The 22,202-nt window shown below is 50.0% G+C and overlaps 1 protein-coding gene across 3 annotated transcripts in view; it reads right to left on the bottom strand.

Annotated features, from left to right (window-relative positions):
* TBC1D5 (TBC1 domain family member 5) overlaps positions 1 to 22,202 on the bottom strand; it is a 1,888,005-nt gene that overhangs the window by 48,498 nt on the left and 1,817,305 nt on the right. For all 3 annotated transcript variants that reach the window (XM_086942181.1, XM_086942182.1, XM_086942183.1), the window contains one exon: positions 5,411 to 5,490. In XM_086942181.1, the coding sequence (XP_086798307.1) occupies positions 5,411 to 5,490 (80 nt within the window). The remainder of the gene's footprint in view (positions 1 to 5,410; positions 5,491 to 22,202) is intronic.

The following is a 22,202-nucleotide window of genomic DNA, read 5'->3' as shown; positions in this document are numbered from 1 at the left end:
TTTGGCCGGGAATGGAAGAAGCGAGATGGGGCGGTAGTTTTTGAGTTCGTTGGGGTCAGCTGTGGGTTTTTTCAGAAGGGCGCGGAGTTCTGCGTGTTTCCAGCTTTCCGGGAAGGTGGCGGAGTTGAGGGAGCAGTTGATGACGTCTCGGAGATGGGGTGCGATAATGGAGTCTGCTTTGTTGAAGATGTGGTGAGGGCATGGGTCAGTTGGGGATCCTGAGTGGATGGAGTTCATCAGGCGGATGGTGTCCTCAGTGGAGATTGGGTTCCAGTTGTTAAGGACGTTCAAGGGGGGTGAAGGTCCTGCAGGAGGTTGGGTGGGTTGGTCTCCGGGTCGGTTGTCAAAGCTGTTGTGGATGTCTGCGATTTTGTTGTGGAAGAAGGAAGCTAGGGAGTCGCAGAGGGCTTGGGAGGGGGTGATGTCGTTGGAGTTGGCTGATGGGTTGGTAAATTCTTTGACGATGTTGAATAATTCCTTGCTGTTGTGGGCGTTGTTGTCTAGTCGGTCTTTGAATGCGGCTTTCTTGGCAGACCGGATTAGTTGGTGATGTATGCGGGTGGCGTTTTTGAAGGCGTCCCTGGTGCTGGTGTTTGGGTCTTTTTTCCAGGCCTTCTCGAGGGAGCGACAGAGTTTCTTAGATTTCTTAAGATCATCGTTGAACCAGGAGGCGTTTTTGCTGTTTAGTTTTATTTGACATTTTTTCAACGGTGCTAGGATGTCTGCGCTGTTGGATAGCCATTTGGTGAGGTTAATGGCTGCTTGGTCGGGGTTTGAGGAGTGGGAGGGGGGGGGTTGAGAAGAAGCGATGAGGAGATCTGGTCGATGGTGATTTTGTTCCAATTTCTTCGCAGGGTGGGTTGAGGATGGTTGTGGATTGTGGTCTTATTGTAGATAAAGTGAACGCAGCTGTGGTCCGTCCAATGAAGAGCTGTGGTGTGATTGAATGAGACATGTTTGCTGGAGGTGAAGATAGGGTCGAGTGTGTGGCCTGCGATGTGGGTGGGGGTAGTGACAAGTTGTTTGAGTCCGAGGTTGGCGAGATTGTCCAGAAGGGTGGTGGCGCTGCTGTCATTGCTCTTTTCCAGGTGAAAATTGAGGTCTCCCAATAGAATGTAGTCCTCGGAGGGGAGGGCGTGTGGGGTGATAAACTCAGTGATGCCTTCGCTGAATTGTGCACGGGGTCCTGGTGGCCTGTAGAGGAGGGTGCCTTTGAGTGTGGTCTTGGGGTCTGTGTGGATCTGGAAGTGGAGGTGTTTGGCGTTGGCAAGGTTGACGTCTGAGCTGGTTGAGATGCGGATGGAGTTCTTATGGACGATAGCGATGCCTCCTCCTGTTTGGTCGGTGCGGTCCTTACGGATGATCTTGTATCCTTCCGGGATGGCAATGGTGATGTCTGGGGCCGAAGAGGCATTCATCCATGTTTCTGTTAGGAAGGCGACGTCCGGTGAGATGGTGTCTAGTAGATTCCAGAGGTTGATGGCGTGTCTGTGGACCGAGCGGGTGTTGAGCAGGAAGCATTTTAGGTGGTTGGTGTCCGGTCTCTGTTTGGTGTTGGTGGATGAGGAGTTGGTTCTGGTGCCGTCGAACTTGCAGGAGTTGCAAGAGAAGGGACCATGGGTGTGTCCAGGAGCGGCCTGGACGCAGTTGGGGGAATGGCCGGGGTTAAGGGCTAGGAGGGTGGTGGCATCGTAAGTGATGCGAGTGGGCTGGGCATTGCGGGAACCAGGGGGAATGGCGCTGGGCGCGGTCCAGGCGCGGACGGGCATAGACGGGCTTACCTTTGGCGCACCTTCGGCGCAACCGCTGCGCGTTAACGCTGCGTGCAAGTGCATCTGTCATATATGGATAGTGGGAAGGGGAAGGGCGAGGGGGGGGTCAGCTGGGAGGCGGGAGCGGGGAGGGGCTGAGGTCAGGGAGGCTAAACAACAACAACACCAGTGCGATTAAAATGGTCGCAATAGAACTAACTTCGAGTGCAAGCGCACCTTGGCAGCCAAGCGCTACGGAGAGTTACTTGGCACTAGTAAGCTACAGTGTAGCAATGCAACGCCGTCGAGCGCGAGCAGATAGAAATGATTGCAAATCCCTAATCAGGCAAAGCAGTCTAGCGCTACGATCTGTGGGCAGGTTAAATGGCAAAGCAGTCTAGCGCTACTATCTGTGGGCAAGTTAAATGCGATATTCGCTCTCACGGTTTTCTACACAGCTCCTAGAGCTGACTAACGGACGGGTCTTTATTTGTCCTCACGGTGTTCTACACACCTCCTAAGAGTTTACTAACAGACGGGTCTTTATTCGCTCTCACTGGGTTCTACACACCTCCTAAGAGCTGACTAACGGATAGGTCTTTAGTCGCTTTCACAGTGTTCTAACGGACGGGTCTTTATTCGCTGTTGCGGTTTTCTACACACCTCCTAAGAGCTGACCAACAAACGGGTCTTAATCCGCTCTCACTGTGCTCTACATACGTCTTAAGAGCTGACTAACGGACTGGTCTTGATTCGTTCCCACGGTGACCAAGCAAGTCAACACTGTTTCCTCCTCCTGCTTTAACACCCTATGCATACTCCGCAAGTTCTTCAGATGGATCCCAACCGAACCCAGGAGAACGGTCATTCAAGCACTCTTCAGCAGCAGGCTGGACTACGGCAACGCCCTCTACGCAGGAACCACGGCTACACTACAGAAGAGACTCCAACGCATACAAAACGCCTCTGCGTGCCTAATCCTCGGACTCCCTCGCCACAGCCAACATCACCACCCACCTAAGAGATCTGCATTGGCTCCTGGTAAACAGGAGGATCACCTTCAAACTCCTCACCCATGCTCACAAAGCACTCCACAACGCCGGACCAGCACACCTCACCTAACAACTGTCCTTCTACACCCCCAACTGCCAGCTTCGATCCGCCAACCTCTCCCTCGCCACGTCCCACGCATCCGCCAAGCGACCACAGGTGGTAGATCCTTCTCCCACTTTGCCGAAAAGACATGGAACACCCTCCCCACCCACCTGCGCCGAACCCAGGACCTACTAACCTTAAGGAGACTTCTCAAGACCTGGCTTTTCGACCAGTAGCTGCCCCCCCCTCTCCCTTAGCGCCTTGAGACCCTCACAGGTGAGTAGTGCGCTCTACAAATACTTGATTGAGTGATAGATTCTACTTACTTCCTGAGCGCTGACTAACGGACAGGTCTTTATTTTCTCTCGCAGTGTTCTACTTACCTCCTAAGAGCTGACTAACAGACTTGTCTGTTTGCTCTCACCGTGTTCTACACACCTCTAATGAGATGACCAACGGACGGGTCTTTATTAGCTCTCACTGTGTTCCACATACCCACTAAGATCTGACCAACGGACGGGTCTTTATTCGCTCTCACAGTGATCTACATACGTCTTAAGAGCTGACCAACTGATGGGTCTTTATTCACTCTCACGGTGTACTACACACCTCTGATGAGCTGACCAAAGGACAGATCTTTATTTGCTCTCACTGTGTTCTACACACCTCTGATGAGCTGACCATCGGACGGGTCTTTATTTACTCTCAGAGTGTTCCACATTGCTTCTAAGAGCTGACCAATGGATGGGTCTTTATTCGCTCCCATGGTTTTCTACATACGTCTTCAAAGCTGACCAAAGGACGGATCTTTATTTGCTCTCACTGTGTTCTACACACCTCTAATGAGCTGACCAGTGGACTGATCTTTTTTAGCTCTCGTGGTGTTCTACATACGTCTTAAGAGCTGACAATCTGACAGATCTTTATTTATTTTGGCGGTTTTGTATAGCGCGAACAAGACACTTGCGGGCATCAGAGCGCTTTACAGGGCAAATATATCGACATATACATATAAGTACAGTGAATTATGTGAATACAGTGGAGGTAAAAATTGGACACTAGCATATATTTTCAAATGGGTCTTTATTCGCTCTCACTGTGTTATATGGCCCTTAGGGACATTTTCGACATTGCTAAGTTAGCACGAGCTTTGCTGCCATGATGCTGCTTTTGGGCACATTACTACATGACTTTGTTTTTTGCAAGAATCTGTTTGTCCCTTTCACATGAGAACGGGCTGCCTTTAGCATTCTCTGCCTTTCCCGGAGTTTAGTCTGAACACGATGTGCAAGGTCAATCAACAATGCCCCTTGTTATTCTGTTCTGGTCAGGCCCTAGCACCTAGACATTAAACATGCTACACACAACTGCAGTATTGAAGACTCGTGCTTCGATATTACGTTTTTGCATGTTGTTTTAACACACTTGGAGAGAGCCGTTCCATGGAGAAGAGCTCCGCTGTTCCTATGATGTAAACCTTACATCCGGGCTTTAAGGTATGGGGCCTGCTGCCAAAGCCCAGAGATCTTCCTTTATATAAAATTAACTTCTTCTAGTCAAGGGGAGGGTGGTTAGGCCTAATTGCCCTTTTTCCACAGTCTTTATAAAATGACTTCTCCCTTTGTATTCTATGGAATTGTAACAATGCTAACGGTGTTGAATTAATGCATTTTGCAGCTGGTATACTGTATTGTAGAGCACAATAGTTAAAATAAACATTTTAAACTATTTCAGTGACTCTGCCTACTCTCATTTTGGACAAGTACGAGTGAGTGAGCCAAAGAGTATGTCTTGCTCTCGCGATTCCTGAGAGTGTCGGGAGTGTTGTGTTCTTGGTTGTCTGATCATTTGTAGCTTCGAGATATTTGGAGGAGAACGAATGAGACACTATAGCTAGTCAGTTTGGGATTTTGGGTACTAATGTGGTAGGTTGGTACACCCCTGTTTTCCTGCGCATAGTTCTGTGTATCCAACAATTGTAGGAACCCTTTGAAAAAAGCCACAAGAAGTTCTTTTTGATTCGCTCGTTTTAATAGTTCTGTGTATGTGCAGAATCCCTGCAACAACGATGTTCTACATACCCCCTAAGAGCTGACAAACCGACGGGTCGTCATTCATTCTCACGGTGTTCTACATACCCCCTAAGAGCTGACCAACAGATGGACCTTTAATCACTCACACAAGTGTTCTACATAACCCCAAAGAGCTGACCAATGGATGGGTCTTTATTCGTGCTGAAAGTGTTCTACATATCTCCTAAGCACTGACCAGTGGACAAGTCAGTGTTGTCTCTCACGGTGTTCTACATACCCCCTAAGAGCTGACTAATGTACAGGTCTTTATTCACTCTAACGATCTTCTACATACCTCTTCAGCACAGACCAATGGACGGGTCATTATTCACTCATACGTTTTCAGAGCCGACCAATGGAAGGGTTATTATTCACTCTTGCATTGTCTACGCTCCTTTTATGACCCGAACAATGGATGGTTCTTTATTTACTCTTACAGTGTCCTATACACCTCCTAAGGATTTGGATTTTCTCTTATGATGCTCTAATTACCTGCTTCAGTCCAGCCAAGGACACAAGGATGTCGTCTTCCTTCTCCAGCTTTTCCTTCAAAATGACGTCCTGAATATTACCTGAAAGAAAGAAAATTGAGGTAGGTGAGGACCTGACTGGTTGTTACAGAAGCAAAGCGTTATTATTTACAGGAGGTATCATTGGAAAAAACATGGTTTCAAGACTCGAAGGAAGCAAGGAGATGGGAGACTGCACAACTCCTACCTCTAAGCAATTACCAGCTCTATTGGGAGCTGAAGTGCCAAGAGCTGCCAGCTCGACTTGTTTGGATTAATGACCTCTGCACCCAGAGAAAACTGCATTTGTGGGAGAGAAGCAGGGGCTGCATTCACATAAATTAACATATCTTAACAGGGGACCGATGGCTGGGGCACAGTCAGTTTGGGGTTGTGTCGATATTAATGTCCAGAGGCTGTGCCCTCGCCACCACCTAGTAGAATATCTATTTCCTGTGCTCCATGGAGACCCCTCCAAGGTCTCCATGGGTCAGTGCTGCATTAAAGTCACTGCAGGCAGATGCCTTCATGTGCCACCACAAGAGGGCGCCAGAGTGCAACAGAAGTCCTTGTTAGAGCTGGAGTTCCCATATAGCAAACTAAGTATGCCTGGAGCTCCAGAAATCCTTGCACCACACACAACAGTCAGAGCTACATGTGGATATCAAGAAGGCTGGACGAGAAATTACTAAGATACAATAAGTAAGTTATGGTGCTTTTATTTGGAAAAATGCAAACACAAACAAGACGTGGCCCAGTGCTCACTGTGCCACTGGGCCCAAGCTGCATCCGACTGAAGAAGCCGAACTAGGCCGAGCCTGGCCTTGGCTGCTTGTGATCTGGTTCAGAGACGGCCTGGCGGTTCGGGACAGACTGTGCCTATTGGAGCAGGACCAATACTGATTTGCATATGGCTGGGCCTAATCTGAGCTGGCAAGGTGGGAAACAACGATGGCCTCTGATGTGGGCCCGAGTATTTACCAGAGACTAAGATTGCCTTCCTCCATCACTTATTTTGTATTTTTCATTGTGATACTGTTAGACCCGTCTGACTTTTTGCGTAGTCCCTCCAATTTATTATTTATTTTGTCCCCTTTTTGCCCCTCATGCCTTTATTAATTTTTGTGTCCACTAGCTTTTTCAAGGTGTTGGTCTAGGGGATAGGTGCTTTTTCACCCTCATGGTTTTTCACCTCAGGCCTAGAGGCCTTTCCTGACAGGAATATAGTTGGAGTCACAAAATGGTGGCTACCAACTGTCCCAACTGACAAACCTAGAACCTGTCCCATAGGATAGAGTAGGGCATTCCAGAACCTTCTGGTCCCTTCTGGACCTCTGAGGGTCAGCCTATAAAAGGCGGAATGCTGGTCAGCCATTTTGTCTTACCAGAGAGTGTCAGCTGGAGGACAGGCTGTAGCAGAAGGTGGGGGTAGGATAGTCAAAGGATTGACCTATTGATTCACCACCCTTCCTCCCTTGGGTTACTTGACTTGTCCCCGCTGTATGGGATTACTGGAGACCCTGGCGTCTGACAAACCCCTAGTCTGGAAGTAAGGGGTGTGAGTAGGAGAAGGAGACTGCAGCGCTGCGGAGCGCAGTCCTCTGCCCAGTTGAAGAGACTTTGGAAGAGTGCCCCCTTTCCCCCTATCACCAGCCTCTGTCCAGTACTGAGAGTTAATAGGTCCCTGATAGGGAAAGGAAATGGGAGTTTAGGCGTGAGGAGATCTATCTTTATTTCCCACCCCCTTGGGTGTTAAAGGAGGCTAATGCCCTTGTGACCCTGAGGGCCCTTACCGGACGTGCAGTCGGCAAATCCCCTTTTCACTCGTGACTTTGTGGAAGGAGTGTGCCGGTTTCCTAGTGGCAGCGCTGTTTCAGCTGTGTGCAGGACCCCGGGGGCACCGGCCGCGTTGTTGTGGTGGCGCCGCTGATGTGAGGAAAGGTGGGGGCTGGTTACCGAGAAAGGCGCCATTGCGCATGCCCCGAGTGAAATCAGTAGTCCCCTGGAAGGAGGGGCCTGGAAGCGAGCAGGCCCGTGGTAGAGCCACTGCCAGCGTCAGGCGGCCGGGGCAGACCCCGGACTTGTTCCACTAGTCTCCTGCACATGCGTGGTAGGACCGCTGCAAGAGAGACGTCGCGGACCGCCTGAGGAGAGATCTTTGAGGAAGTGGGCGGGAAGCGAGCACTGGCGCTTCTCCGCTCGTGAAACCCCTTTCCTCTGCTAACGCTCCAACAAGGAGGAGCGGTTCTGAGCAGGGGAGGAGGGGCGAGGGACTGCAACGACCGGCTGAGGAGGTTGGTTCCCCTCCCTCACTGTGGGACAGAGATACCGGCCTCAGGGGCCCCACGCACTGAGACCAAGTAAGGAGGTTGTCTGAGGGGGGAAGTTGGAGGCCAGTGATGTGGAAAATTAATACGGTTTGGTGAACATTATCTGCGCCATCTTCCCTTTTTCCCCGATGCCACACTCTTTGTCGCACACCCCCTCCACTTTAGCTGCCTTGATCAGAACCACCCTCCGCACACCCCTGACCCCCAGCACGGCTCTTCACCCTCACAAGCACCCCCACGCACTGATCACCCCCGCTCTCACATGCCTTGCGCGTAAGCGGCAGCCATTTTGAGCACCATGGCCCCTCTGCCCCTAGCTGATAGCCAGCGCGTCTTTCACTCTCTCTTAGCCCCGCAGGCATCCCCCGCATGCTGACAACCCCCCCCCCTCGCTCTCATATGCCTCGGGTCATAAACCCCTCTTCAGCGCAGCTCTGCCTCGGAATCCCATCCTGTTCCCAGCGCGACACCTCCCTTCATCCCTTTCATGGTCCCAAGTCCTTTGATACAAACCCCCTTTTCCTGTGTGCCCGTTTGTCTCCCTTGTTCCCAGGCCGCCACCTGGCCCTACGGATACTGTTTATCACACCCCCGTACAGTAGGAAGCTTCCCCCTATCAAAGGACCCTCGAGTCGATCGACCACCCTTCACCCCATGAGATCCGATCAACTCCACACATTCCGTGAATCGGCGGAATGTCCAGCTGCGCGATAATCATCACCTGTTGTGACCGGGGTGGGGATTTCAACTGTAAACGTGTGGGAACGGGCTTGAAGCGGGGATTCCTAGGATGCCTTTCCGAACATCAAAGTATTGACAAATATGTGTTTCATGTAATAAAGCAATAAACCTGTTTATAAGAGGCCAGGCCTCAGAGATGCGGTTAGAGCACCTCTGACGATACTTGCTGTCCGAATTGATGTGTTCTCCTCCGGAGAGAATAAACCCTCGTTTCCGGCCTTTCAGTCTCCAGCGCCTGCTTCTTCATTAATTAATATTTTGTGGGTAATAGAGGCGACACCGCCGGGCAACACAAAAGGGTCTTTGGTCACTGGTTGTCTACCTACCCTTTTACAATTGGCGTCCCAAGCGTGGGGCCCATCAGCGACTCGTGGATCCAGTGGGAGAGGTCCTGACGACAGAGTGAACGACTGCAACGATCGGGAGGTACCCTGTCCGATAGACCCTCGTCTGACAGCCGATCATCCGAACTTCACTGGTTCCGAACAGACCTCTCTCGAGTGATCTACGGTCCTGACTGGGAACCATCAGGAGTGCCGCGAGGATTACGAAGAAAAGAGGACGATCGGGCGCTGGGTTCGGAAGACAAGAAACTGTCCATGCGGTCCGGGTAAGGTCGTGTAGACACGACGAATTAAGAAATTGTTTGATTGATTGAAAAAATACTAGTATTACTCTTTATTAATTTATTTGGAGATTCGCTGTCGGCAAACGGAGAAACAACCGGCTCTCCCCTTGCAAACAGTGAAGGATAGGTAACGCATCCGTCGTGCCTATCTTTCTCCCCCACTGATCAATTGCCCCATCCCATTGATTAACTGTTACGGATCGTTTTTCTGGAGATTCTCTGTCTGCAAACAGGAAAGAATAGGTTCCCTCTTTGCAGATAGTGAAAGGGTAGGTGACGCAGACCTTTTTGCGGGCCTACTTATTCTCCCCATTGACCATTTTTTTTTTTTGATTGATATTGGTTCTTGAGGTATTCACTGCCTGCAAACAACGTAGAATAGAAATATTCTGTCTAGTCTTTGCACACAGTGATAAGATAGGTAGTGCTGACTATTGTCCCCATTGTGACCCGTCATGCCTGTCTTCTCCCCACTGATTGATAGCTGGTTCAGCCCGGACCGTTTATTAGAGGTGGACCATCTAGCTCCGCTGGAAGGCACCCCATATAAAGAAATGTTCACAAAGTATGGATTAATTACCATAGCCTATAGCAAGCTATGGCACAAGTATACCAAAGCAAATCAAGAGAAACAGTGGCCACTGGTAGGATCCTTCGATCTTGACAAAATAGAAACGTTAGAAATAGCCCTTCGTAGTAGCAAGACCACGCCTATTATGCTCGACAGTCTCGGTATGTGGCGCAAAGAAGCAACGCAACGAAAGGAAAGAGACGAAGTCAGAGTAGGTAAAGAAACGCGACAGGCGACCTTCCAAGCGTCTGGTAGGCCAAAGGAAGGGGCAGCGACGACACAGTTCCGAGGATTAGACACAAAAAGGGAACAGTGTAAAGGGACGTACCGACAGGCAAACCCCGAGACACAACGACCCGAAAGTAACCCCCCGACACTACGCGCAGGACGAACAGACTTAAGGCAAAACCAATGTGCTTTTTGTAAAAGACTCGGGCACTGGAAAGCCCAATGCCCGACTATACGGAACATAGGTAAGAGCGGAGGGCCGACAGAAATAACAGGCCGGCAGAAAGGGAAAAGGCGCGAGACAAAGACGAATCAGACTAACACGGACAAGACAGATAGAACTACAACGTTTGATTATGCCCGATGGCACAGATTTCGTCAGACCAATTTCAACGACATGTTTGAGTTCTGGGACTGATTACTCTCTGCCCCCCCCCCCCACTCTGAAAAACAAAAGCAATTACAGGCCTGCGTAGACAACGCCCCGTTAGAAAAAGGACTCAAGGAAGCCAAATCTCTGTTATATAATTTAAGATTTAATTACGGTAAAAATAACACACGACCAACGATAAATAGAAAAACTAGTAAAACATTCTTTCAAGTAAAACTGTACTAATAGGAGCAATACAAAACATATTACGCTCACTCCGGAAGTTCCCAAAATGTAACAGGTCAACGGTCCCGCCCATCCGGAAGGTGAAACACGCAGCACGTGTGGGGCGGCGTCCCCCGGGCCACGAGTAGGGAGGGGGCGGATGCAGATGACCCCCTCCCTCGTATCTCCTGGTCCGGCCATCGCAAATTCCTCCGCTGAACTGGTGCAGGGTGGGCTGGGAGGAAGAGGCGACCACAGGTAGGAGGTTTCCCAGCCCCGGCCCGGCGCCGAAATCCTCCAGCCGGGCAACGGATATACCTGCGCAGCACAGAACATACAATGTCCGACGGACCTATTTCCGTAGCACAGAACATACAATGTCCGACGGGCATACTTGCGCAGCACCGGACATACAATGGTCCTCCAGAGTACTCGCCGAGTCAGGGGTGTAGGGTGGTCATCATGTACACCCCTGATTCGAAGGAACGGCGTGGGGTGCACTGGGAGAGGGAGGCGGCGCGAACGAGTCTCCCTCACCTCCCCAGGTAGAGGCGCCACAGCTGCATCCTAGCGCCCCGAGCCAATGTCCTGCTCCAACGGCACAGTGCTCCATTTTTTCTCGCCCCAGAGAAGTCTCTACCACTCTTGAAGACACGACGAAGGGCGGCTGCTGCAGGGTCTCAAAATGGCGTCTGGGCCCCCTGGAAGGCGGGTCTAGGCCGCTGGAGTAACTTTGTCCGGTATTGCAACTCGGGCGCTTGCCTGCCTGGGCACGAGCCCCCACCTCCGACAACATCCCCACAGTTTTGAAGATTCTACCAGAGTCCTAGGAGCCCTCGGCCCCTACAGGCTTCCGGTGGGGAACAACTGCCTTGATCACTAATGAAATGACCACGACATAGCCACAAGATGGTGGTGCTCTCGTGTCAGCACCAGCTTCAGTCTGAATCATCCAAAAATATTGTGGGCTAACGGATTCGAGTAAGTTCCGGCTGAACCTCAACGTGACCCGGTAAGGAAGATTCTACCTCCCTCCCCCTTTTTGATTGACAGTCCACATTACCAGCCCCTCTGTTAGCACAGGTTTTTGAACTGCCGAAAGGGACTCTGGTGCAACCAACCCGGCATCGCCCAAAATGGCGCCGGTATCAATAGGAACTTACGAACACCGCGTGGTGTTCTTTAGCTAACAAGACTTGATGTTCTGAGATATGTATGTGAACCTTTGTACACTTGACGAAAAAGGGAGGAGGGTTCACTTGGCGAACATTTGAAAGGATCCCGTTAAAATGTTGATTTCAATATACGATTTATTATGATATTTATTGTAACCGATACATAACGTAGCTTATGACGCACGCCCACGGTATACATCTAGGAAATGTGATTGCAATTAGTCTGACTGTTTCAATTTATGAAATAAATACCCTCTGATCCCTCAATTATTAATAGACATTTTTAGTTTCTTACAAATAACTAAGTAGACGTTTTTCAATGCTTTTAAAATACTGCAAAAATAGCCCCCCTACTGTATGTGCTTCAGCCATCGTCGTGTCCGGCCAAATACGATTGCACTCACATATTTACTTACTGAACGATTATGCAAATAAAGGTTTTCCAAACTGTGAACAGGTATCGCATACTTTTGTAAGTGTGGGAATTGGCGGGAGGGCTATTCTGTGCGCAACCATTTTGCTTTCTTTTTAAGGTTATTAGAAAATGGTTTTTTGGCCCCAGATTGATGATCGAATCTAAGGTATGATACGCTGCCTCCAAATATGCGACTAGGCTCAGGAACTAACGCATGAAGAAGGACCTCGACTTCTGAGTACGGGTAAAGTGAAGCGGTGTGATAAAGGTATGATGCTCAAAGGTACTAAGGGACAGGGTTGGCCGAAGAACTGATATGCCTTAGAACATCACAGCGTTGGGAATGATTTAAGGATCCCGATAGCTAGATACATCTACAAACCAGATACCTCGCGCTAGGCGCCTCTGATTTCTTTTCAGCGTTTCCCTACACACGATCTATAATGCCACCCTCGGACCCCCCATGAACAACCTATCACACTGCCCGCCCCCCTTAACTTCAGAAACCAAGACCCTAGGGATTATATCCCGAGGATGTGGTAAGTAAAGAACTTTCGTGCCCGTACATCTGATATGCTCGAATGTTGTTCCCCCTCCCTTTCTTCCTTTTTCTCCCTCTACAGGTTACATTGGAATCACGACTAGGGTATAGTAAAGATCTGGAGCCACGCCATGTCTGATACATGAAACGGACCTACACTGCAAGATGGCACCTAAAGACACCCATCTCAATGCATGTCCTTAATGTACCCGGCCTAATGCTCTTCCGTCCCAAACTGCATGCTTTCTACATTCTAACACAAACCCAAAATGTCTCATGTTGGGTAATGCACTGAATAGCCTAAATAGTACACAGCCACTCTCCATGTCACACGTGTACTATTTAGCCTATTGTTGATCTCTCTCTCTCTCTCTCTCTGTCTCTCTCTCTCTCTCTCTCTCTCCTCCATACTTTCACTCTTCCTAGCGACTGGCACCTAAGTGGCGAACCACTACCCCTGGTGCACCACCTGATTGGCTCCAAAATACCACAAGTATTTGCACAAATTTGTCCTAAATAAAAATTACATCGATACCACGTTGCTACCTCTCCTTTTCTGCTAAATATTGATGAAACCTAGATTGGCCGAAAAGAAAGGGACAGGCAAGACGACTAAGGTTCCCTAATCTGACCCATATTGAGGGAACTACTTGTCAGTGGCATCCATGATAAAAATGTCTCTGGTAAACTCGACCTTCCCCGTCCCGAAACTATCTCAATACCCAAACAGTAAAAGTGATCGAGACATCCCCGTTTTCCCAAAATGCCCCCAGTTTTGTATCAGCTGCCCTGGACGAGAGTTTGAAAAATGTCCCTTGCCCCAGTTCGCTATATTCCTAGTTGTTTTCCATTAGACCTCGCTCACCCCAAGGATGAGTTGAATAGTCATCGCAAGCCCCGAATTTTTTAATAAAGTAGCCAGGTTGTAAGAAACTATGTAGAATTTAGAATAATGTTTGCGAAATTAGAATTAAGTCAAAAAATGAAAGAACTTGTTGCAAATAAACCCTGTTGAAAGTAAACTGTTTAGCCGAAAGATAGGATGCATTGATATAATGAAAAATCGTTTAGCCTATGTTCATTCCTCAGAAAGATACCTATCAGACCATGGTGAATAGCACGTTGCACTTTTTCGTAAAATACAAAGCCCTGAAGAACGGCATAAGCTTCGTAGGACTCGTACTAGGAAAGTGGGTCTCTGCCAGAAGAATTGACGTGACTGTGATAAAATGCAATGAATAAGTATCAGACTTCGTTCTAAGACAATGAATGTAATACCAACAAAACGCCAAAGAAATAGTAACGAAGGAAAGCTGTAGGGAACCCAGCAAACCTATCATCAATTATTTATACGTTGGCTGCAAAAAAAAAACCTCAATGTAACGGATGCTTACCCAGTTGCTTAGTGTTGGGAGAGAAATAGATTTATGTGATTACCTTCCTCTGCAGAATCTCTAAAGACTGTCTTTCCAAACTCATTTAAGGGTACCACTGTCGGAGGAGAAAGAGACCGGATGTGGGAGCACGCGGCCTGACTGCAGATCGTGGAACATCAGCGACATTGACCAAGGCGAGACCGCAGCAGTAAGGAGTCGCAGGACGAGGCACTGTTTCTGACAGAATGAAAGGAAAGGGCTGACCTGAGGCCCCTGCTTTATGATCGACATGTGCCGAAAAGTCCCCGCTCTCTGAACCTGGTTATGGACCCGCCTGTCTAAATTTTCCGTCCCCCTGGTCTGTTCCCGATCTGGCCCTGCTCCATCCCCTCCTCCTCCGACCTACCATAAGGACTACTCGCACACCCCCCTCCCTCCACCTGAACTTTCAACATCCTCTAAATCCTACCGTGCCATCCAGAGAAGGGTATTTCCTGCGTCAAAAGGGAGGGAGCTCCGACTAAGTAGACCACGAACTGTGTTAAATCTCAGAACGGTGACCTAAACACCACCAAGGGTCACCCCAAAGAGAAGCTAAACGAAGTATGTGGTTCTGCCCGCTACCGAGCACCTTGAAGATGATGGAAGCAACAGGAAATACCCACCACAAAGACCCAAGAAGAGACAGACTCCACAACTCAAAGACAATTGCACCCTTCACCACAAATCCTTTTCTGTCTCCTTCTAATGGCCACACTCTGGATTATGGAAGAAAATGCACCTGCTCCAAAAACCGTAACATATTTCTCCCACGAGGTCTGGCGAAACAAAACAAAGACACACTCCTGCCCGCAGACCTCCAACGGCTCAACCCACATGGACATTCCTACTAAAGAACGAATTGTAATACAGGTGCTCAACAGTGCTAACAGAAGATGACAAAGAATGCTGAGAACTCACTAATAATGGTCCACGACCACAAGACACTGGAAACCCTGATTATTGTTTTTACTATGTCTCATTTCTCTCCCAACCACCATTGAATTGACTATGCTCCAACCGAGTACAAAAAGAACTTACTTACGTGGTAACCTATCAGTTCCTATGACTATAAGCATCTATGATCTGTACCCAACGCTCTCACTACATAATTTTTGTCTGATATTGCATTACTATGACTTTCCTGCAACGAGCTTAACGATGAGCCCGCCACGAAGATGAAAAGATTTTAAAATGCGATGTTTATGTACAGTTCCTTCGCCTGGGTTTTTCACTTCCTTACTTATGACCACCGCAGTAGACATAGATAGGAAATAGGCCAGCAAGATGTCTTAGAAATGTTAAAGGGAGGACTGTGGAAAATTAATACGGTTTGGTGAACATTATCTGCGCCATCTTCCCTTTTGCCCCGATGCCACACTCTTTGTCGCACACCCCCTCCACTTTAGCTGCCTTGATCAGAACCACCCTCCGCACACCCCTGACCCCCAGCACGGCTCTTCACCCTCACAAGCACCCCCACGCACTGATCACCCCCGCTCTCACATGCCTTGCGCGTAAGCGGCAGCCATTTTGAGCACCATGGCCCCTCTGCCCCTAGCTGATAGCCAGCGCGTCTTTCACTCTCTCTTAGCCCCGCAGGCATCCCCCGCATGCTGACAACCCCCCCCTCGCTCTCATATGCCTCGGGTCATAAACCTCTCTTCAGCGCAGCTCTGCCTCGGAATCCCATCCTGTTCCCAGCGCGACACCTCCCTTCATCCCTTTCATGGTCCCAAGTCCTTTGATACAAACCCCCTTTTCCTGTGTGCCCGTTTGTCTCCCTTGTTCCCAGGCCGCCACCTGGCCCTACGGATACTGTTTATCACACCCCCGTACAGTAGGAAGCTTCCCCCTATCAAAGGACCCTCGAGTCGATCGACCACCCTTCACCCCATGAGATCCGATCAACTCCACACATTCCGTGAATCGGCGGAATGTCCAGCTGCGCGATAATTATCACCTGTTGTGACCGGGGTGGGGATTTCAACTGTAAACGTGTGGGAACGGGCTTGAAGCGGGGATTCCTAGGATGCCTTTCCGAACATCAAAGTATTGACAAATATGTGTTTCATGTAATAAAGCAATAAACCTGTGTATAAGAGGCCAGGCCTCAGAGATGCGGTTAGAGCACCTCGTGACGATACTTGCTGTCCGAATTGATGTGTTCTCCTCCGGAGAGAATAAACCCTCGTTTCCTGCCTTTCAGTCTCCAGCGCCTGCTTCTTCATTAATTAATATTTTGTGGGTAATAGAGGCGACAACACCGGGCAACACAAAAGGGTCTTTGGTCACTGGTTGTCTACCTACCCTTTTACAGTGAGTCATCTACAAGAGAACAAGACTTCCGATTGGCAAAACAAGAGATGGGCTAATGCTGGGGAATGTTCTCAAGCCTCTTCTAAGGAACTATTAAGATTGCATTTTCCACACAGGCGGTTTCCCCTCTGTAATCAGACTATCTTATACCAAACCCTCCCCCTTACTGTTGTCAGAACTGGTGAGGAGCCTATATAGGGCAAATAAAGTGTGTAAAGCTCACCAATTCTTCTGGTTGAATAGTGGGAAGAGGGTAAATGAGTAAACCGTTTCCAGAGAAGTATAGAAACTGCTACTTTTGGAGCTACTGTAATGTGATGTAACCTTGTAGAGCCAAGTAGAGTGACTATTCTGACAATTTTTGAGGAAGTTACAAAACCTATGACTGAATGTAATGTGTAGTAAATTGGAAAACTGTTTAATGTCAAGATTTGGCAACTTTTAGAGTGTTATTATTTTCAGGACAAACTGTAATGTGTTAAACTGAGATTTCAAAAGACAAAAGAGCAAAGATTATTTTTGTAAACAGGCTCGTATTTTTCCAAACATTGGTGTAGTGTCATTTTTGGGTGCTATTGCGTTGATTTACTGCTGGGTGGTCTGCAACCTTCACACATGTGCCTCTAGTGAATGTGTCTTACCCTAGGCCAGGCTACCCTAGGTGACCTGACATATTTAGGTTCCAACAAGTGGTGTCTAGCGGTTGGATCTTGACTGTGGTTGCAGCTACTCAGTAGTAATTGAACGTAATTCACTAGCCTACACCAGGAGTTTTCTCCTAGCGGCCCTCCTAATTTGTCCTTTTGTTTTTCCAAATTTGTTCCTGGTGGTGGGGTGGAGGTAGCTTCAGGTTACCCTTGCAACTCTAAATTCCTTGTGTGTATAACTTGGTATTGCCTATTGTAAAATGGAGTTTGCACTAGAAAACCTAGACACCTATTCTGTGGCTCAGCTGAAAGATTTCTGCCAGCAAATGGGGGTATTTTTTAAGCATGGTGCCAGGAAGGGGGAACTCCAGACCAGTCTAAGGGCTTGGGTGGAGGCACACAAAGAAGGGAAGGAGGAGGATGAAGGGGCAGACCGGGACACGGTTGTGGAGATAGATGGGTTATTTCACTCAGAGGGGGAAAACCTACTCCCAGGACCAGTGTCCTACTCCAGGAGGGGCAGTAGCGCCTCTGGGGGAAGCTTAACTGAAGCAGAGCTCGCTGACAGGAGGGAAAAGAGGCAATTAAAATGGGAGTTGGCTAAGCTGGAGCAGGAGAAGGAAGAGAGGAGGATGGCTCACGAGTTCAGGTTGAAGGAGCTAGAATTCCAGGCCCGACAACGGGGGTCCTCTCCTGTGATGAATGGTGGCAGCGAATCTAAAGAGACAGCCAGGGAGTCCAGACCCTATTTGCCAAAGGACCTTATTGCTAGCTTTAAGCAGGGGGATGACATAGCCAAATGGTTGGCTGCCTATGAGGTCTCCTTAAGAGCCCATGGGGTGCAGGAGAAGCACTGGGGGGGGTGGTTTGTATAAATACATGCCTCCTGCTGGTCGGGACACCATGCTGGCCCTGGAACCAGAGGAGCAAACCAACTACCCCACCATGAAGCTAGCATTGGTAAGGAAGTTTGGGCTTACCCCAGAAAGGTACCGTCAGAAGTTCAGGGGGAGCCACAAGTTAAGCACCCAGAACTGGGTGGACTTCCTTGATTACGCACGTAAGGCACTGGAGGGCTGGGTCAAGGGCAGTGAGGTGAAAGATTATGAGGGGTTGTATGATCTATTTTTGAAAGAGCACCTCCTCGAGAAATGTTTTACCGAGCTGCGCCAACGCCTGGTGGACAGCAAGCTGACCAATCCCCGGAAGCTTGCAGAGGAGGCGGACATCTGGGCAAGTACCCGGGTGTCCTCAAAGGGGACTGGAGGGGATTCCCAAAAGGCCGGACAGGGCGCCCCCCAGAAGAAGGAGGGGGGAGATAAAAAGAGGGAGTTCTCTAAAGGTCCCCAAAATAATTTCCAAGGAAAGGGAACAGGTTTCACCCTAAGGCAAACCCGCCCAGAAACCCTAATCCTGGCCAAAGCCAGCAGCCAAGGGTTCTCCACTGTTTTGAGTGTGGTGGTGTTGGACATTATAAGGGAGATGTCAGATGCCCAAAGACACCACCCCCTCCCACCGGAGGAAAACCACCAGGAGTAGCTAGTGTAGCGCTCGGGGAGGAGTTGCCCTTAGATAAGGGGGTGAGTGGGCGGGTGTCACCTTAGTGTCCCTGGGAGAACGGGAGATGGTTCCTAAGATCCAGGTGCCCCCAAATACTGTTAAGTATGGGCAATGGGTCACCATCAATGGCCAGGGAGGGGAGGCTCTGAGAGATACAGGAGCCAGTATGACTATGGTGAGAAGTCAACTGGTGTCTCCAGAGCAGGTGGTTCCCCATGTACTCCACCCCGCCGCGATGGCTGACGGCAGAATGGGCCACTATCCAGTGGCTGAGGTTCCCTTTGAGTAGGAGGGGGTTGCAGGTTCACTTCGAGTTGCTGTAAGCCCTGCCGTGCCAGTTGATTGTCTGCTGGGGAATGACATGGAGCACAACACTTGGAGAGAGGTGGAATACCGGACGCACACTGCGATGCTGGGTACACCTGACTGGGCCTGTGTGAGCACACGGTCTGCGACTGCCTGGAGAGGGAGTTCGCCTGGGTTGGAGCCTGGAACAATGGCCCATCCCGCTACCAAAAAGGGACAGACCCGAAGGCAGGAAGAGCCTGCTTCGGCTTCCACACCCCATGTGACAGATCGGCCACCTACGGTGGTGGACCAGGAGTCCGTGGAGGGGGAAGTAGACTCTCTGGAGGATTTACCCATCCCTGCTGAGTGGCATGTGGAGGGAGGTCCTACCAGAGAGGAATTCTGTAAGGGGCAGAGGGAGTGCCCTACCCTTGAGGGACTGAGGCGACAGGCTGAAGCCCAGGCAGCAGGTGATGTTACGGGACACTACCATGTTTACTGGGAGGATGGACTCCTCTACAGTGAACCCAAGGTACCCTTACCTGGTTCATCAAGGGCCTTGGTAGTCCTGCAACAATACAGAGCCTTTCTGCTGGAATTGGCTCATGCTATACCCTTGGCAGGACACTTAGGTCAGGACAAGACCTTTGCTCGGCTTGTCCTCCACTTTTACTTGCCTCAGATGAAAGTGGCGTCCAACACTTACTGTCGGACATGTGTATCCTGCCAGGCCAGTGGGAAAACAGGGGTGAAGCTGAAGGCTCCCCTGGAACCACTTCCAGTCGTTAGCACCCCCTTTGAGAGGGTGGGCATCGACATTGTAGGGCCTTTAGATCCACCAACAACAGCTGGTCACAGGTTCATCCTGGTTCTGGTGGATCATGCCACACAGTACCCAGAGGCAATTCCTCTGAGGACAGTCACTGCACCTGTGGTGGCTAGAGCCCTAATGGGGATCTTTACCCGAGTGGGTTTCCCCAAAGAAGTTGTGTCTGACAGGGGGACCAACTTTATGTCAGCTTACATGCGGGCAATGTGGAAGGAGTGTGGAGTGACCTACCGGTTCACCACTCCTTATCACCCCCAGTCGAATGGACTGGTTGAGAGGTTCAACAAAACCTTGAAGGGCATGATCAGAAGTCTGCCCGAAAGCCTGCGGAGGAAATGGGACGTCCTCCTACCCTGTTTGCTATTCTCTTACAGGGAAGTGCCACAGAAGGGAGTGGGCTTCAGCCCCTTTGAACTTCTGTATGGGCACCCTGTACGCGGTCCTCTCAGCCTGGTGAAGGATGGTTGGGAAAAGTCTCCCAGGAAACCCCCCCAGGATGTGGTGAGCTACATGCTGGCCTTCAGGAGCCAAATGGCGAAGTTGTGGAAGCAAGCTTCTGACAACTTGGAGGCCAGCCAGGCAGTCATGAAAGAGTGGTATGACCACAATGCTCACCAGGTGGAATTGGAGCCTGGCCAGAAAGTGTGGGTGATGGAACCTGGAGAGCTTAGTGCCCTCCAGGATCGCTGGACAGGCCAATTTGAAGTGTTGGAAAAGAAGGGTAAGGCCACATACCTGGTGGACCTTAAGACCCCTCGACAGCCCCTACGGGTGCTGCATGCCAACCGACTCAAACCCCACCATGAGAGGCCCGAGGTCATCCTAATGATGGTGACTGATGGGGAAGAGGAAGCGGAAAGCGAACCTCTCCCAGACTTGTTCTCGTCTCAAGAGAAGGATGGGTCAGTGGAGGGAGTGATTCTCTCTCCCACTCTAACTCCTGAGCAGCGGTTGGACTGCCGCCAGATACTGGAGCAGTACTCTACGTTGTTCTCCCTTGTCCCGGGAAGGACTCACCTGTGTACCCATGATGTGGACACAGGGGACAGCCCACCAGTGAAGTCGAAAACCTACCGGCTGTCCGACAAGGTGAAGGCTAGCATCCATGGAGAGGTTGCCAAGATGCTAGAGCTGGGAGTTATAGAACCTTCTAACAGCCCTTGGTCCAGTCCGGTGGTGCTAGTGCCAAAAGCCGCTCCACCAGGCACCACACCAGAACTGAGGTTCTGTGTGGATTACCGGGGACTGAATTCAGTTACAAAGACTGATGCTCATCCGATCCCTAGGGCGGATGAATTAATTGACCGGTTAGGAGCTGCCCAATATCTAAGTACCTTTGACCTCACTTCAGGGTACTGGCAGATCTCCTTGACAGATGGAGCAAAGGAAAGGTCAGCCTTCTCCACGCCTGAGGGACACTTCCAATTTTGTGTAATGCCCTTTGGGCTCAAAAATGCCCCTGCCACATTTCAGCGGCTGGTGAACCAGGTCCTCTCTGGAATGGAGAGTTTCTCTGCTGCTTACCTGGATGACATTGCTGTCTTCAGTAGCAGTTGGGAGGACCATTTGCAATATTTGCAAGCAGTTCTCCAGGCCCTGAAACAAGCTGGATTGACCATCAAGGCCAGCAAATGCCAGATTGGGCAGGGGTCAGTTGTGTACCTTGGACACTTGGTGGGTAGGGGGACTGTGCAGCCCCAGCAGGCAAAGATTGAGGCAATCATGGCCTGGGAACCCCCCAAGACACAGACTGAGGTCTGAGCTTTCCTGGGCCTCACAGGCTACTACCGTCGCTTTGTGAAGGGGTATGGCACTATTGTAGCGCCCCTCACAGAGCTCACCTCTAAGAAACAACCTCGACGGGTAGTTTGGACGAACGCTTGTCAGCAAGCTTTTGAGAAACTAAAGCAGGCAATGTGTGCAGCACCGGTCCTGAGGGCCCCAGACTTCTCCAAGGAGTTCATTGTCCAGACAGATGCATCAGAACATGGCATTGGGGCAGTGTTATCGCAACTGAATGAAGAGGGCCTGGATCAGCCTGTAGTCTTCTTATCTAGGAGACTGCTTCCCCGGGAACAGAAGTGGAGTGCAATTGAGAGGGAAGCCTTTGCGGTGGTGTGGGCTCTGAAGAAGCTGCGGCCATACCTGTTTGGCTCGCACTTCCTGGTTCAGACTGACCACCGACCCCTTCGTTGGCTAATGCAGATGAAGGGGGAGAATCCCAAGCTGTTGAGGTGGTCCATCTCCCTACAGGGAATGGACTTCCGGGTGGAACATCGGCCTGGAGTGGACCACGCCAATGCAGACGGTCTCTCCAGGTATTTCCGCCTTAGTGATGAGGACTCCCAAGGGGTTGGGTAGTTCTCCCCACTTTCAACTGGGGGGGACGCGTGTTAGACCTGTCTGACTTTTTGCGTAGTCCCTCCAATTTATTATTTATTTTGTCCCCTTTTTGCCCCTCATGCCTTTATTAATTTTTGTGTCCACTAGCTT

This window comes from Lissotriton vulgaris, chromosome 10 (genome assembly GCF_964263255.1).
Source record: "Lissotriton vulgaris chromosome 10, aLisVul1.2, whole genome shotgun sequence".
Lineage (NCBI taxonomy): Eukaryota > Metazoa > Chordata > Amphibia > Caudata > Salamandridae > Lissotriton > Lissotriton vulgaris.
This window is presented reverse-complemented; position numbering and strand designations above follow the sequence as displayed.